The sequence below is a fragment of the Triturus cristatus genome, chromosome 5_2 (assembly GCF_964204655.1).
Source record: "Triturus cristatus chromosome 5_2, aTriCri1.1, whole genome shotgun sequence".
NCBI lineage: Eukaryota > Metazoa > Chordata > Amphibia > Caudata > Salamandridae > Triturus > Triturus cristatus.
In genome coordinates, this window is record NC_140588.1 from 618,534,001 (window position 1) to 618,550,322 (window position 16,322).

The following is a 16,322-nucleotide window of genomic DNA, read 5'->3' on the forward strand; positions in this document are numbered from 1 at the left end:
TCTCGGTGGGCATAGGGAGCTCTACACAGGGGAAGAAAAGTTCATATAGATACGGTAACTGTGGGATAGTTTACAGTAAAACACACAGGAAGTGGTGCATAGGTGGGTAGGGTCACCCCTAGTAATGTTTATTCCATTGATTAGGGAGTGTTGAGAAACTTCCCCCACCCACAGGCTGACACAGGGCGCAAATGTGCCACACCAAGTACCCTCATAAGAACACCTGTGGACATTTGGAATGTAGAAGAAGGACTGCATCTAGTGCTGTGACCTGTGGAGAGAACTCTAAGGGTTGGACCTGCTCCCACTTGTACACAGGAGAAGTAGACTCCAAGAGTCAAGCTACAGGATATAACAACTGCAAGGAGTCCACTTTCCTGAAGAGCCCAGCTGACCAGTTGTAACTGGACCTGCCCTGGACTCTGCTGTTGGCTTCTACTGGAGTGAGTCCTGACCCCACTCCCCATGTGCTGTCCCTGAGGTCTTGGAGCCCTTAGATAAGTGTCAGAGTGTACTCCTCCTACCTAACCCTAAAAGCTGGGATGTAGACATTTTTTGCAGGAAGTTTTGCCTGGAGAACCAACAGAAGATTGGAGCAAATGTGTCAAGTTAATCTGACAAAGCTACGTTGCTGTTGGGTCAGACTCAGGTTGCTCCCACTTGGAACTTTTCCACAGCAGCTAATCTGTTTCAGCTGGATGTCGCAGAGAGGTTATCCATCCTTGTTCAGCTACAGCTTACAGCCTTGCCCCACTGGCGGAATCTAAACTCCAAAAAGTGACTAATTCCGAAGGTAGATATTTTTACCAGGCTAAGGAGCCAAAAGTATCCAGATAGTGAGGGACCTTCCTTGAGCACAAATTTTTAATTTCTCCTACTTGGACTTTTCCACCAAAAGTGAACAGCTACACGGGAACTTTGTCTGATGGCTATTTAGCCTAGTGAAACCCATCTGGGCCACAGCCTCCTACCATGCCCCACTGAGGTTTTTTGACTTCTATTTCAGAGACTAAGTCAGAAGGTAAGACTTCCGACCAGGATGAACCAGGTCATTGTATCCTGTCCGCGCCCCGTCGCGGTCAGCCAGAAACCTTGTATCTATCCCAGTCAAGCATAACCAGATGACCGTGGTTGGTGTTTAATGATTTTTGCACTATTTTTTGTTTAAGAGTTCATATCGATAGTTCCCCTTATCAAATTTTTATCATTCTGGTGTCATTTTGTTCATTTAAATAGCGTCTATCGTTGTAAACTGGGGTGGGATTTGTGGAGTGGGATATTGTGTTTTGTTTTTAACATTTAAGTTGCTTTGGTATTTCTAAATGCTTTAAACATTTTATTAAACTCAGGTATACATTATAGAAACATTTATTGGACCTAACAGTAATAATGACATGACTTGTGGTGGACTACCATCCACCCAATATAATAATCCACTTTCTCACAGTCTTTATGATTCAGCATCAGACACCTATCATTGTCACCCATCCCCATTTTCCAGGATGTGGAAAGGGGCACCATTAACCAGCTTCATCAAACCCTATTATTATTTTTCAGTATGATCAATGTGTTGCCAGGAACATGAGATTATTTTTTGATCAGCTCCTAATATGTTTAATGCACCCACTATACATAGTTCTCATTCCCATGCGCATAGTAAATCTTTTGCTGATTCAGACTAATACTGTACCCTGGGCCTCCTAACGTTTCCTATGCCATTTTCCTATGGCTGACTTTAACAGAGTCCACCACAGAAGCTAATTCCAACTAATTACATTGCTGGCAACACTGGTACTACCCTCTTATGGCTCTTTTTCTGACAAACCAACCATCACAGTCCCTGTCTAGTCTTTGTACTTATGCAGATTTTCAGCAACAGTATTACCCAGGGCCATCCTCCAGCTTCTCTCCTTTAATGACACTCTTCTTCTCACAACCTCCTTCAGAAACATTTATACCTCTATCAGTTTCTCCTAGAACCCCTCTATTAACATTATCTGACTTGCCTTCTCCTCCTTCACACATGCACCCCATGCCTGTGTGTTGGAAACCGGGCAACCGGGTTAGCAGTCACCAGGTTCCCAGCACAATGGTAGCTTGGCTCGAGCGGTCGGGGGTCAGGCACCGTGTTAAGCGTACGTCACACCCTCACAATAACCATGCGTTCATCCGTTCCAAAAACGACATTACACCGTAAAAATTATGAAAGAAAGTAGTTTGTCTTTATCTTATTTTCTCTTAGTTGCAGGTTTCAAAACATACATACAATACCATAAGACTTTTCTTGAAAATAGCAGGTCAAATAAATAATACCACAGTGGGGGTTTCAATAAATAGGATCAGGTCATAAATAAACACGGAATAAATATAGGTGCAATAAATACAGATGGCAAATAAATACAGTCAGAAATAAATACAGTGCAGGAATAAATACAGTGCAAGACAATAAATAGAGCACTTTCAATAACTTAAATAAACTGAGGTAGAATAAGGGTAACCTAAGGATCTGGCTCTCCCAAAATACACAACCCCTCACAGAGGTCACTGCACCAGTCTCAGTTCACCCCTGGCACTCCCAAGCTGGTTCTAACACCCCTCTAGCCCCTAGAATGGTCTTTTAGGGCTCCACGGGGCCTCAGACGCCCCCTCTACCACTTACTGCCCTTTTTCACGATGATTGGCTCCGCTCGGCGCCGGGTCGACGTCGCTGGGCGGCTCCGGTTCGATGTCGCTGGGCGGCTTCGGATCGATGTCGCTGGGCGGCTTCGGATCGATGTCGCCGGGCTGTTCCGGATCGATGTCGCTGGGCGGCCTCGGCTCGATGTCGCTGGGCTGCTCCGGCTCGATGTCGCCTTCCGGCGTCGCAGGGTCACGGCCTCCCCGCGTCCGGGTGTCTCCGGAGTGCGACCTCCACTCCCGACCTCCGACGCGCTTCACCTCAGATTCCGGCGTCTCCGGAGTGCGATCTCCACTCCCGACCTCCGGCGCGCTTCACCTCGACCTCAGGTGACTCCTTACTCGACCTCCGGTGCCTCTCCCCAACCTCTGTCGGCGCCCTCTCTCGACCTCTGACGGCTCCGGGTACGACGTCTGCTTTCTGTCAGCGCCGCTTCTCCACCTCAGGCCTCAGGTCTCCAGGCTTCTCGACGTCAGGACTCCAGGAGGACACCGCTAAACAGGTCAGGAGCTTGCTGGTCTTCTTCTTTAAGGCCTCTTCACAATATGTAGGTCCTTAAGATGGTTTTTCTGGTCTTGGTCCCACACAGGGCTCTAGGCTGGGCTTGGTCAGTAGGGACTAGCATCAAGGGTGGGTTTCTGGACCCCACTCCAAGCACTGGTTTCCACCCCTGCTGCCTTACTCCGACCTCCTTCTGAACTGGTCCTCTCTCCTCTCTAGTCAGATGCCAACTGCCACTCTGAGATGGCCTCCCAACATTCTAAACTGCCTCCCACTGTCACAGGGTTCTAGAATGTTCTGGAAACCTCCAGTGAGTTCTGGTGATGTCACAGGTGACAATAGGTGGCCACCATTTTGTGTCTCAGGCCCTCAGACAGAAGTTCCAGGGGTAGGGAAAATGGCTCCCTGACCCTGCATCAACACTAAAAAGTCTGGTGGTTCCCAAAAAGGAAAAATTATAACAGGGTTTGAGGCAAAAGTGGGACAAAATAAATAATGTTGAGGAGGGACCACCCAAAGGGCTGACAGGTCTAACACGCGTCTCCCCCAGCTGAAAGTGGGGAGAGCTACCCAACCCCTTGGGAGTTCTCATCACTAAGGCGGAAATACCTTGAGAGACCGTCTGCATTGGCGTGGTCCACTCCAGGTCGATGTTCCACCTGAAAGTCCATTCCCTGTAGGGAAATAGACCACCTTAGCAGCTTGGGATTCTCCCCCTTCATCTGCATCAGCCACCGAAGGGGTCTGTGGTCGGTCTGAACTAGGAAGTGCGAGCCAAACAGGTATGGCCGCAACTTCTTCAGAGCCCATACCACGGCAAAGGCTTCACGCTCTATTGCACTCCACTTCTGTTCCCTGGGAAGTAGTCTCCGGGATAGGAAGACCACGGGTTGATCCAGACCTTCTTCATTGAGTTGCGATAACACTGCCCCAATGCCATGTTCCGATGCATCCGTCTGGACAATGAACTCCTTGGAAAAATCTGGGGCCCTTAAGACCGGGGCCTCGCACATGGCTTGCTTCAGTTTCACAAAGGCCTGCTGGCATGCCTCCGTCCAGACTACCCGTCGAGGTTGCTTCTTGGACGTAAGCTCCGTGAGGGGGGCCACAATGGTACCGTACCCCTTCACGAAGCGGCGGTAATATCCGGTGGGGCCCAGAAAAGCTCGGACCTCAGTCTGAGTCTTGGGGGGTTCCCAGGCCATGATTGCCTCGATTTTCGCCTGGAGGGGTTGCACCGCTCCCCTACCCACCAAGTGTCCAAGGTACACTATCGACCCCTGCCCGATCTGGCATTTACTGGCCTTGATCGTTAAACCAGCGTGTTTCAGGGCCTGGAGAACAGCTTGCAGGTGACACAAGTGATCCTCCCAGCTGTTACTGAAGACAGCAATGTCGTCTAAGATAAGCAGCAGAGAAACTCTCCATCCCGGCGAGGATCTGGTTCACCAGACGCTGAAACGTGACAGGTGCGTTCTTGAGCCCAAAGGGCATCACGCAGAACTGGTAGTGGCCCTTGGGCGTGGAGAAGGCTGACCTTTCCTTAGCTCCATCAGTCAAAGAGATCTGCCAGTACCCGGAAGTAAGGTCAAAGGTACTCAGATATTGGGCAGCTCCCAGCCGGTCAATCAGTTCATCCGCTCTTGGGATCGGATGAGCATCAGTCTTGGTTACTGAGTTCAGTCCCCGGTAGTCCACACAGAACCTCAGTTCCGGTTGGGCACCCGGTGGTACAGCTTTTGGTACTAGTACCATCGGACTGGACCAGGGGCTGCTGGAAGGTTCAATTACTCCTAGCTCCAGCATCTTAGTGACTTCACTGTGAATGCTGGCCTTCACCTTGTCTGTCATCCGGTAGATCTTTGACTTCACAGGTGGGCTGTCTCCTGTGTCCACGTCATGGACGCACAGGTGAGTCCTACCCGGAACAAGGGAGAACAACGAAGAGTACTGCCCCAGGACCTGGCGGCAGTCCTCCTGCTGTTCAGGAGTTAGGGACGGGGAGAGAATCACTCCCTCCACCAACCCATCCTTCTCTTGAGACGCAAATAAGTCGGGGAGAGGCTCGCTTTCCACGTCCTCTGCTCCGTCAGTCACCATTAACAATATGACTTCGGGCCTCTCATGGTGGGGTTTGAGGCGGTTGGCATGCAGCACCCGTAGGGGCTGACGAGGGGTCTTCAGGTCCACCAAGTAAGTAGCCTTACCCTTCTTCTCCAACACCTCAAAGGGTCCTGACCAGCGATCCTGGAGGGCGCTAAGCTCTCCTGGTTCGATCACCCACACCTTCTGGCCAGGCTCCAACTCCACCGAGTGAGCATTGTGGTCATACCACGCCTTCATCACTGCTTGGCTGGCTTCCAAGTTGTCAGAAGCTTGCTTCCACAACTTAGCCATTTGGCTCCGGAAGGCCAGCATGTAGCTCACCACGTCCTGGGGAAGCTTTCTGGGAGTTCTTTCCCATCCGTCTCTCACCAGGCTGAGAGGTCCACGCACAGGGTGCCCATACAAAAGCTCGAAGGGGCTGAAGCCCACTCCCTTCTGTGGCACTTCCCTGTAAGAAAACAATAAACAGGGTAGGAGGACATCCCATTTCCTCCGCAGGCTTTCAGGCAGACTTCTGATCATGCCTTTTAAGGTTTTATTGAACCTCTCCACCAGACCATTGGTCTGGGAGTGGTAAGGAGTGGTGAACCGGTAGGTCACTCCACACTCCTTCCACATGGCCCGCATGTATGCTGACATGAAGTTGGTCCCCCTGTCGGACACAACTTCCTTGGGAAAACCCACTCGGGTAAAGATTCCCATCAGGGCCCTAGCCACAACAGGTGCAGTAATGGTCCTCAGAGGTATAGCCTCTGGGTACCGTGTGGCATGATCCACCAGAACCAGGATAAACCTGTGACCAGCTGTAGTAGGCGGATCTAACGGACCCACAATGTCGATGCCCACCCTTTCAAAGGGGGTGCTAACGACAGGAAGTGGTTCCAGGGGAGCTTTCAGCTTCACCCCTGTTTTCCCACTGGCTTGACAAGACACACACGTCCGGCAGTAGGTGTCGGACGACACTTTCATCTGAGGCCAATAAAAGTGTGGGACAAGACGGGCAAAGGTCTTGTCTTGCCCCAGGTGTCCTGCCAAGGGGATCTCATGAGCCAATTCAAGAAGGAAGGCTCGGTAACGTTGAGGGACAACCAAGGCCCGTGACGATCCGTGCATGGGTGCCTTGGGTTCGCTGTAGAGGAGGCCATCCTCCCAGTAAATATTGTAGTTCCCCTCAACGTTCCCTGCTGCCTGGGCTTCGGCCTGTCGCCTCAGTCCCTCAAGGGTAGGACACTCCCTCTGGCCCTTGCAGAATTCCTCCCTGGTCGGCCCTCCCTCCACATGCCACTCGGCCGGGATGGGTAGGTTCTCCAGTTCGGTAACATCCCCCTCCGCGGACTCCTGGTCCACCACCTCCGGTGGCCTATCCGTCATACGGGGCGCGGATGCCGGGGCAGGCTCCTCCTGCCCTCGGTTCTTCCCTTGATTGGCAGCCGGCGGTGCCTTTGTTCCAGGCTCCCGCCTAAACGAACTCCCCCTCCGGGTAGTCGCAGACCTTGTGCTGACACAGGCCCATTCAGGTGTACCCAGCATCTCAGCATGAGTCCGGTATTCCACCTCCTTCCAAGCATTATGCTCCATGTCATTCCCCAGCAGACAATCGACTGGCACGGCAGGGCTTACGGCAACTCGAAGTAACCCTGCAACCCCTTCCCATTCAAATGGAACCTCGGCCACCGGATAGTGGCCCATTCTGCCGTCAGCCATCGCGGCAGGGTGGAGTGCATTGGGAATCACCTGCTCTGGAGACACCAGCTGGCTACGTACCATAGTCATACTGGCTCCTGTGTCTCTCAGAGCCTCCCCTCTTTGGCCGTTGATGGTGACCCACTGCCCATACTTTGTGGTATTTGCGGGCACCTGGATCTTAGGAACCATCTCCCGTTCTCCCAGGGACACTAAAGTGACGCCCACCCACTCCCTTCCCTTATCTAAAGGCATCTCCTCCCCGAGCACTACACTAGCTACTCCGGGGGTCTTTCCTCCGATGGGAGCGGGTGGTCTTTTCGGGCACTTCACATCTCCCTTATAGTGTCCGACACCACCGCACTCGAAGCAATGGACAACCCTTGGCTGCTGACTCTGGCCAGGATTAGGGTTTCTGGGGGGGTTAGCCCTAGGGGTGAATCCTGTTCCCTTCCCTGGGGAACTATTTTGGGGGCCTTTAGAGAACTCCTTTTTCTTTTCCCCTCCCTCTTTCTTCTGGGGGGCGCCCTGTCCGGTCTTTTGAGAGTCCCCTCCAGTCCCCCTTGTGGACACCCGGGTACTAGCCCAAATGTCCGCCTCCTCAGCAAGCTTCCGGGGATTGGTCAGCTTGCTATCCACCAGGTGTTGACGCAGTTCAGGGAAACATTTTTCGAGCAGGTGTTCCTTCAACATTAAATCAAACAACCCCTCGTAGTTCCTCACCTCACTGCCCTGTATCCAACCCTCTAATGCCTTCTTTGCATAGTCCAGGAAATCCACCCAATTCTGTGTGCCCAGTTTGTGGCTACCCCGGAACTTCTGTCTGTACTTCTCGGGTGTTAGTCCAAACTTTCTCACGAGCGCCACTTTCATGGTGGGGTAGTGGGTCTGCTCATCCTGCTCTAGGGCCAATAATGTATCCCTACCAGCTGGAGGCATGTATCTATACAATCCCCCTCCCCAATATTTCTCTGGAACCCCATGGACTCTTAGAGAGACCTCATAGGCTGCTAGCCACCTGGCGATATCATCACCCGCACTATAGCTAGCTACTATGTCTTTTGGCAAATAGGGTTTGGATTCCCTGGTGATTTCTCTTTCTTCGCTGCCACCATTAGGAACAGGGTGTGCCCCGACACGTAGGATCTGGAGATCTATCTCCCTGAGCCTCAACTCGTGAGCCATCCTCCGTTCCTCCTTTTCTTTCTCCAGCTTCGCCAATTCCCATGTGAGCTGTCTTTTCTCCCTCCGGTCAGTGAATTCTGCTTCTAGTAAGCCGTGGCTAGAGACACTGCTGCCCTTCCTTGAAGGTGTTCTGGGCCCCGCTACTAGGTCCCCCACCTCAGGTTGGTACAAACCAGCCCCCTCACTGTCAGGCTCTCCATCCCTGTCCTCCTTCTCAACCTTACTTTCTCGCCGTGCCTCCCCCCAAGCCCTCAAGCTGGTCTGGAGTTCACCCTTCTTTGCACCTTGGGGACAAAACACCCCCTCTCGCTCACAAAACTCTCTGAGTTGGGCCACAGTATAAGTTTCCACATCCTCTAGTACAAACTCCATTTTGCCCACTCAGGATAGAAGACAGTTGCTTACAGAAGCTATGCAGGGGGGTACCTTTTGTAATACCTCCTCCCACCACCAGAAGTAAATTTGGAAAAAACAAAACTCAAAATTAGGAAGTCCGCTTGGAGAAAACTCCCGGTGTAGGCCTATGGACTACCCACAGTTATTGTCGAGTGGACACAAGCACAGCTCAATCCCACCACTGAACACCAATTTTATGTTGGAAACCGGGCAACCGGGTTAGCAGTCACCAGGTTCCCAGCACAATGGTAGCTTGGCTCGAGCGGTCGGGGGTCAGGCACCGTGTTAAGCGTACGTCACACCCTCACAATAACCATGCGTTCATCCGTTCCAAAACCAACACTACACCGTAAAAATTATGAAAGAAAGTAGTTTGTCTTTATCTTATTTTCTCTTAGTTGCAGGTTTCAAAACATACATACAATACCATAAGACTTTTCTTGAAAATAGCAGGTCAAATAAATAATACCACAGTGGGGGTTTCAATAAATAGGATCAGGTCATAAATAAACACGGAATAAATATAGGTGCAATAAATACAGATGGCAAATAAATACAGTCAGGAATAAATACAGTGCAGGAATAAATACAGTGCAAGACAATAAATAGAGCACTCTCAATAACTTAAATAACACAATCCATGACAATTACAGTTCACAACCCTTTTATGAGGTAGTTTGGTTTCACTTTGCCCAAGTACAGCTTGTGGTCAATTGGATGACATGGGGGGTGTCCCACCTAGATTGGTCAAGGCTGGGCCTGAACTGAGGTAGAATAAGGGTAACCTAAGGATCTGGCTCTCCCAAAATACACAACCCCTCACAGAGGTCACTGCACCAGTCTCAGTTCACCCCTGGCACTCCCAAGCTGGTTCTAACACCCCTCTAGCCCCTAGAATGGTCTTTTAGGGCTCCACGGGGCCTCAGACGCCCCCTCTACCACTTACTGCCCTTTTTCACGATGATCGGCTCCGCTCGGCGCCGGGTCGACGTCGCTGGGCGGCTCCGGTTCGATGTCGTTGGGCGGCTTCGGATCGATGTCGCTGGGCGGCTTCGGATCGATGTCGCTGGGCGGCTTCGGATCGATGTCGCCGGGCTGTTCCGGATCGATGTCGCTGGGCGGCCTCGGCTCGATGTCGCTGGGCTGCTCCGGCTCGATGTCGCTGGGCGGCCTCGGCTCGATGTCGCTGGGCTGCTCCGGCTCGATGTCGCCTTCCGGCGTCGCAGGGTCACGGCCCCCCCGCTTCCGGGTGTCTCCGGAGTGCGACCTCCACTCCCGACCTCCGGCGCGCTTCACCTCAGATTCCGGCGTCTCCGGAGTGCGATCTCCACTCCCGACCTCCGGCGCGCTTCACCTCGACCTCAGGTGACTCCTTACTCGACCTCCGGTGCCTCTCCCCAACCTCCGTCGGGGCCCTCTCTCGACCTCTGACGGCTCCGGGTACGACGTCTGCTTTCTGTCAGCGCCGCTTCTCCACCTCAGGCCTCAGGTCTCCAGGCTTCTCGACGTCAGGACTCCAGGAGGACACCGCTAAACAGGTCAGGAGCTTGCTGGTCTTCTTCTTTAAGGCCTCTTCACAATATGTAGGTCCTTAAGATGGTTTTTCTGGTCTTGGTCCCACACAGGGCTCAAGGCTGGGCTTGGTCAGTAGGGACTAGCATCAAGGGTGGGTTTCTGGACCCCACTCCAAGCACTGGTTTCCACCCCTGCTGCCTTACTCCGACCTCCTTCTGAACTGGTCCTCTCTCCTCTCTAGTCAGATGCCAACTGCCACTCTGAGATGGCCTCCCAACATTCTAAACTGCCTCCCACTGTCACAGGGTTCTAGAATGTTCTGGAAACCTCCAGTGAGTTCTGGTGATGTCACAGGTGACAATAGGTGGCCACCATTTTGTGTCTCAGGCCCTCAGACAGAAGTTCCAGGGGTAGGGAAAATGGCTCCCTGACCCTGCATCAACACTAAAAAGTCTGGTGGTTCCCAAAAAGGAAAAATTATAACAGGGTTTGAGGCAAAAGTGGGACAAAATAAATAATGATGAGGAGGGACCACCCAAAGGGCTGACAGGTCTAACACTGTGCATCTTACATTCTCTATGCCAGAGGCTTCTGGATTGCCTTAGGTTGTACTCTGCCAACACTGATAAGCTTCCACTCCTCCACTAAACCCAATACGATTTTATCTCTCATCATATTCCTTCCCAACTACATTCCACCTTCCTCCTCTACCTGCTACATCAGGGTTCACATAAGAGCAAAATATGGCTCTTCTCTCTTCACTACTTCATTCACTACCTCCGCCCTCTGCCTACTCCCACCTTTTCGTATTCGACACCCATGGAACTCACCCATGCCTTATCTTTCACTATTCCTAGATCATTGCTAACAGGCTCCTCCTGAAAATATTCAAAAAAATAATCCAACAACATCTTTTCAGTTTCTCCTGGTCTTTTCCCTGCAATTTATGTTGTGTTTACAATCCCATATTCAAATTATTCTCCCTTGTAGACACAACATAGCTTGACTAGGTGTGTACAACAAGCCTCTTTATAAATGTGTTACTCTGATTTTCAGATCCACATTTGACCTTGCAACTTCGTAACCTTGTGCAGTCTATTTCTATAACTGATCCCATCCCTTCTGCTTGCAATGGTTATACTACCTAACTCATTAGAAATCCACAATTCAACCTATCAATTTAGACAATATCGCTATCTGTCTTCTCTGCATAAGGACACCTGAGATCTGGTTCCTCACTGGCGATCTTCAAAACCACCTTCTATAACATGTTCTCCCAATCATGGTTTTCACCCCTTACCTCTGTCCACAAAGAATGAACCACATGGATAAAGTATCTTAAACCACACTAAGAACTAAATAAATTACATATCATTTTGAACTGCATGTAATGAAGCTGCTTGTTTAACTTCTTAAGCACATTATGAAGGTCCATGAGGCGTTTCTCCTCATCTCTGCATCCTGATTTTTGTTAACAGTTAGCATTTTGTGTGAATTAGCTGCGTAGTGATAGAAATTTTGCGGACGTAATAACGATAGGCATACCGTTAAAAACACTTGTACTGATTTACTTTGATTATTGTTACCATAAGTCAAGTCAAGCTAGAAGGATTTATTAAGCGCACATATCACCCGGAGATCTCATGGCGGTGGCGTAAACTCCATAAAGACTGGTGGTCAGATAAGGTAATGGAAGGAAAATGTTTAAATAGGAGAGTGTTGCATAAAATTGAAGTACAGTACCTGCTTGCAAAGTGTTCAATCCGGGAGTGTGTGTCCGCATGTGGTAACATCGGGGATGATGCAGGACTGTAAGAAAAAAAACTGAGCCTTGATTTCAAGCAGTAGGACGTGACACACTCAACATATGCACAAAATGTACCCCTCTTCTGCTCATTTGTCCTCTCTCTCTTTCTGCACTTGCCCGCACATACTTCATAAGTATATATCTTCCCCTCTATTTCTATCACTCTTTGTTGTCTTCTACTGCTGTCTCGGTCTCTCTTTATTGCTCTCTCTTTTTCCACTGTTGAGAAGAACACTACAAGTAAAATGTGTATCACCATATTAAAAGAAAACAGTAGGTCCTATCACAACAGCCTTATGGTCTGTAGAGGGCAGGAAACATTTATCAATAGGGGATATTTCAGTAATGTTATTCGACTTCATATCCACAGTCCACTGTTCACATATTGTACTTCATAAACCCCAAGATTTATATGCACTTATCGTTTGCTCCTTACAGTTTCTCTTTGCTTGCGCAGCGTTATAGGTATCTCTGTATGTCTTAAATCAGTTTCTTTCAATGAGATGTATGTATTACCTTTAGACATATATCCTTTTAGACCTGTTAGAAATGGGGGTCTCTAGTTGGCAGAGGTAAGTACCTTTGTCAAAATAGGGACCCTTGCTTCTAATCTTGGTAGCTTGGCATGAGCAGACAGGCTTATCCCAAAGGCAATGTGTAAAGTATTTGCACCAACACTAACAGTAACACAGTGAAAACACCACAAATGGACACCACACCAGTTTAGAAAAATAAAATATATTAATCTAAACTAAACAAGACCAAAATGACAAAATATCCAACCTACAGATACCCAGTAGAATGTCTTTAAAAAGGATGTTGCAAAAATAAGCTTGTAGAAATCAAATAGCACCAACTGGGGCTATCACGATGTCAGGACAGTATGAAATCCAAAGTACGGCGCTACCCGTGAGGTTATCTGCGCCGCGATAACAAGATGCAGGCGCTAGTGAAGGCGGAGTCGATGCGAGCACTGGCGTCAGGCATGGCCCATCACTGCCGGCGTCGGCGGGTGTCATAGGGCGTCGGAGCTGCGAAGCAAGCCGGGCGCTACGTCGTTCACTTCACGAGGGCTCCCCGGGCCTCGATGCAGGTTGCGGCGTCACAGCGGCAGCGTCAATGGTGTCCGAAACAGGATTTCTTCCTTGTCTTTAGTTTCTTCCAGCTCCCAACAGCAGTAACAACCTCCAGAGGCCCACACACAGTTACAGGCACCTCCTGGCAGGTCAGAACTCCCAGCTAGGAAGTTCAGGGGAGCTGGGGGTGAAGTCCTTTTGTTCCTGGGACTTCAAAACAGGAGGCCAGCTCTTCTCAGGCCCTTGGAGACTGTTCTTCAGATGGACACAGCACACAGCAAAGTCCTTCTTCAAGCAGGGGACACAGCAAAGTCCCTTTGTCCTCTCCTCAGCAGAAACAGCAAACTGCAGGCCAACCCCAGACACACAGCAAGGGCAGTACTTCTTCTCAGTCGCTTCAGCTGTCCTCTTTGGCAACAGGTTCCTCTTGATCATGAAGTAGTCTGACTTACAGGGTTTTCAGCTCTCATATTTATACCCCAAAAGTCTTTGTTCTCTATGTGTGAGGGGTCCTGGGCCCAGTCCAAACCAGTTCTGGGTGCACTTTGCCAGTGCACAACTTCTTCCTTTGTGAATGTGGGTGAGGGTCTTCAGACGCACTGCAGGAGGTGGTGCCAGCATTGTGGAAGGCAGGCACAGCCCTATTCAGGCCCAGGTCCTACTCCTCCCACCACTCCAAATGCAGATGGAGTAGTTTCTTACCTGTAACTCCCAGTTCTGTAGTAGGGGTATCTCTGTTATAGTCATAATCTATGAATAGTCCCACCCATGTGCGGGGACCCCGGAGCAATCAAAATATCTCTTAAGGTGTCCTGCATTTGCAAACCTGCAAAGACACTTAAGAGACAGACAAAATAATACAGCCTAATACAACATAGCTGCACTGGCCAGCACTTCCTCTGAAGTGAACACAAAAGCCAAAATAAATTTTAAATGTCATTTTTATTCACATCTGACATGTACCTTTAGTGTATCACACTCCCTTCACCAAAATCCCTTTAAACAATAGAGAGGAAGGGGTGGACAGACAAGCCCTATAGGCTGTCATTATGTGTCTGCTAAAGGGATACCGTGCCTTTAAGGAACTCTCCAGAGACCCCCGGTATCCCAGGATGCACAGCCAAAGCAAGTTACTTTCAGTTCTTTTTGAAGGTGTATAACAACAGGCCTGATACTGCCAGTTTACTCCACCGGGGAGGAGGGAGGGTCGCTTATGACTATAACAGAGATACCCCTACTACAGAACTGGAGTTACAGGTAAGAAACTACTCCTTCTGTAGTAGGGGATCTCTGTGTATAGTCATAATCTATGAATAGAATGGCAAGCCCATCCCAACCAACAAACAGCGGTGGAGTAAGAACCAAACACCAACAAATCACTGTGCAAACAAATTCCTCAGTGAAGCCTGTCCAACCTGCGCATCTGCCCTAGCATCAGAGTCCAGGCAGTAATGCTTTGTAAACGTATGGACCGACTTCCAGGTGGCAGCCTTACAAATGTCAGCAATTGGAACATTCCTAAGCACAGCTGTAGTAGCTGCTTTGCCCCTAGTCGAATGCGCCGTAGGCTTACCCCCTAACGTCTTATTAGCTTTCTGATAACAAAGCTGAATACAGGACACAATCCATCTGGAGATGGACTGTTTTGCTAGACCAGTTCTTACTGAACCATAATTTACAAACAGTTGATCCGACCTGCGGATGTCTTTTGTCTTATCTAGATAGAATTTCAACACCCTACGCACATCTAGTGAATGCAGAGACCTCTCCGCCGGAGAAGAGGGATGCTGAAAAAATGTAGGCAAAGTTATCATTTGATTTACATGGAAATCAGATATCACTTTAGGCAAAAATTTAGGATGAGTACGCATCACTACTTTAGACGCATGGAATACAGTATACGGCTCTTGACAACACAGAGCCTGAATCTCACTTACCCTCCTGGCCGATGTAATGGCCACAAGGAAGGCAGCCTTCCAGGACAAATGCTGCAAAGAAGCCTTATGAATAGGCTCAAAAGGCTCCCTCATCAATCTGGACAACACCACATTCAATTCCCATGGTGGAGAAGGTCGTCTAACAGGGGGAAACACCTTACGCAAACCCTCCAAAAAATCTTTAATCACAGGGATTTGAAAAAATGAGGTTTGGGAAGGGCCCTTTCTATACGCAGTCAAAGCTGCGAGATGAACTTTAATAGACTGAAAATTAAGCCCAGATTGAGCTAACTGCAGCAGATAAGGCAAAATAACATCTTCTTTACAGGATGTAGAGTCAATGTCCTTCGCCTTGCACCACAAGCAGAATCTCTTCCACTTATAGGCGTAAGAAGTCCTCATAGACGGTCTCTTCGACTCTTTCAAGATCTCCATACAGTCCTGAGGTTGGTTCAAGTGTCCATACTGTACTAGCTCAGGAGCCATGCTGCCAAACTCAAGGACGAGAGATTGGGGTGAACCATCTGTCCTCCAAACAAGACCTAGTCCTAGGTCTCGCCGGCCCCTCTTTCGACGTCGAACGTCGAGAACGCCGAGATCCAGAGCCCTGTATCGACGGCGAACACACCGGTGCTTTACCTTTCACCGTCGACTTCGTCGCCTTCGACGTCGAACACGACCTACCAGCCGGTAGGTGTCGTTTCTGCCCCTTTTTCTGCCCGGAGGTCCCTCCAGCGGCTGAAGCATGGGCAGAGGAAGGGGAATGAGATCCTCCATGCCCCGAAGCCCCACCTGTCCTCTGCTTCTCCTGTCCCTGGAGGCGAATCTTCTCTCTGTCCCTCAGGGTCCTCTTGGAGAAGGTCTTGCAGATGTCACATGTAGTAGGGACATGTGAAGATGACAAGCAGAGGATGCAGGCATCATGTGGGTCCGTCTTGGCCTTTTTCCTCCCACACTCAGGGCATTTATCAAATAAAGCCATGCTAAGAGTGGGTCAAACTGCACCAAATTGCAGGATGCAGCAGAGAAAGGCTCTAGACGTCGAATGAACAAACTATTTTTAGCAAAAAAAAAAATTTAATCCAAATATCCACCCAAAAGGGTAGAGCTCAAGCTCCAGGGTCCTGCTAGCAGGAGCCGGAAAAAAGAGTGTGATACACTAAAGGTACATGTCAGATGTGAATAAAAATGACATTTAAACTTTATTTTGGCTTTTGTGTTCACTTCAGAGGAAGTGCTGGCCAGTGCAGCCATGTTGTATTAGGCTGTATTAGTTTGTCTGTCTCTTAAGTGTCTTTGCAGGTTTGCAAATGCAGGACACCTTAAGAGATATTTTGATTGCTCCGGGGTCCCCGCACATGGGCGGGACTATTCATAGATTATGACTATACACAGAGATCTCCTACTACAGAACGGCCCTATTCAGCCTAGTGCTGACT

General features: G+C 49.6%; 1 protein-coding gene across 2 annotated transcripts in view; it reads right to left on the reverse strand.

Moving 5' to 3' along the window:
* Positions 1–16,322, reverse strand: part of DRP2 (dystrophin related protein 2) — a 955,857-nt gene that overhangs the window by 47,848 nt on the left and 891,687 nt on the right. For both annotated transcript variants that reach the window (XM_085607714.1, XM_085607715.1), the window contains one exon: positions 11,807–11,872. In XM_085607714.1, coding sequence (XP_085463840.1) covers positions 11,807–11,872 — 66 coding nt within the window. The remainder of the gene's footprint in view (positions 1–11,806; positions 11,873–16,322) is intronic.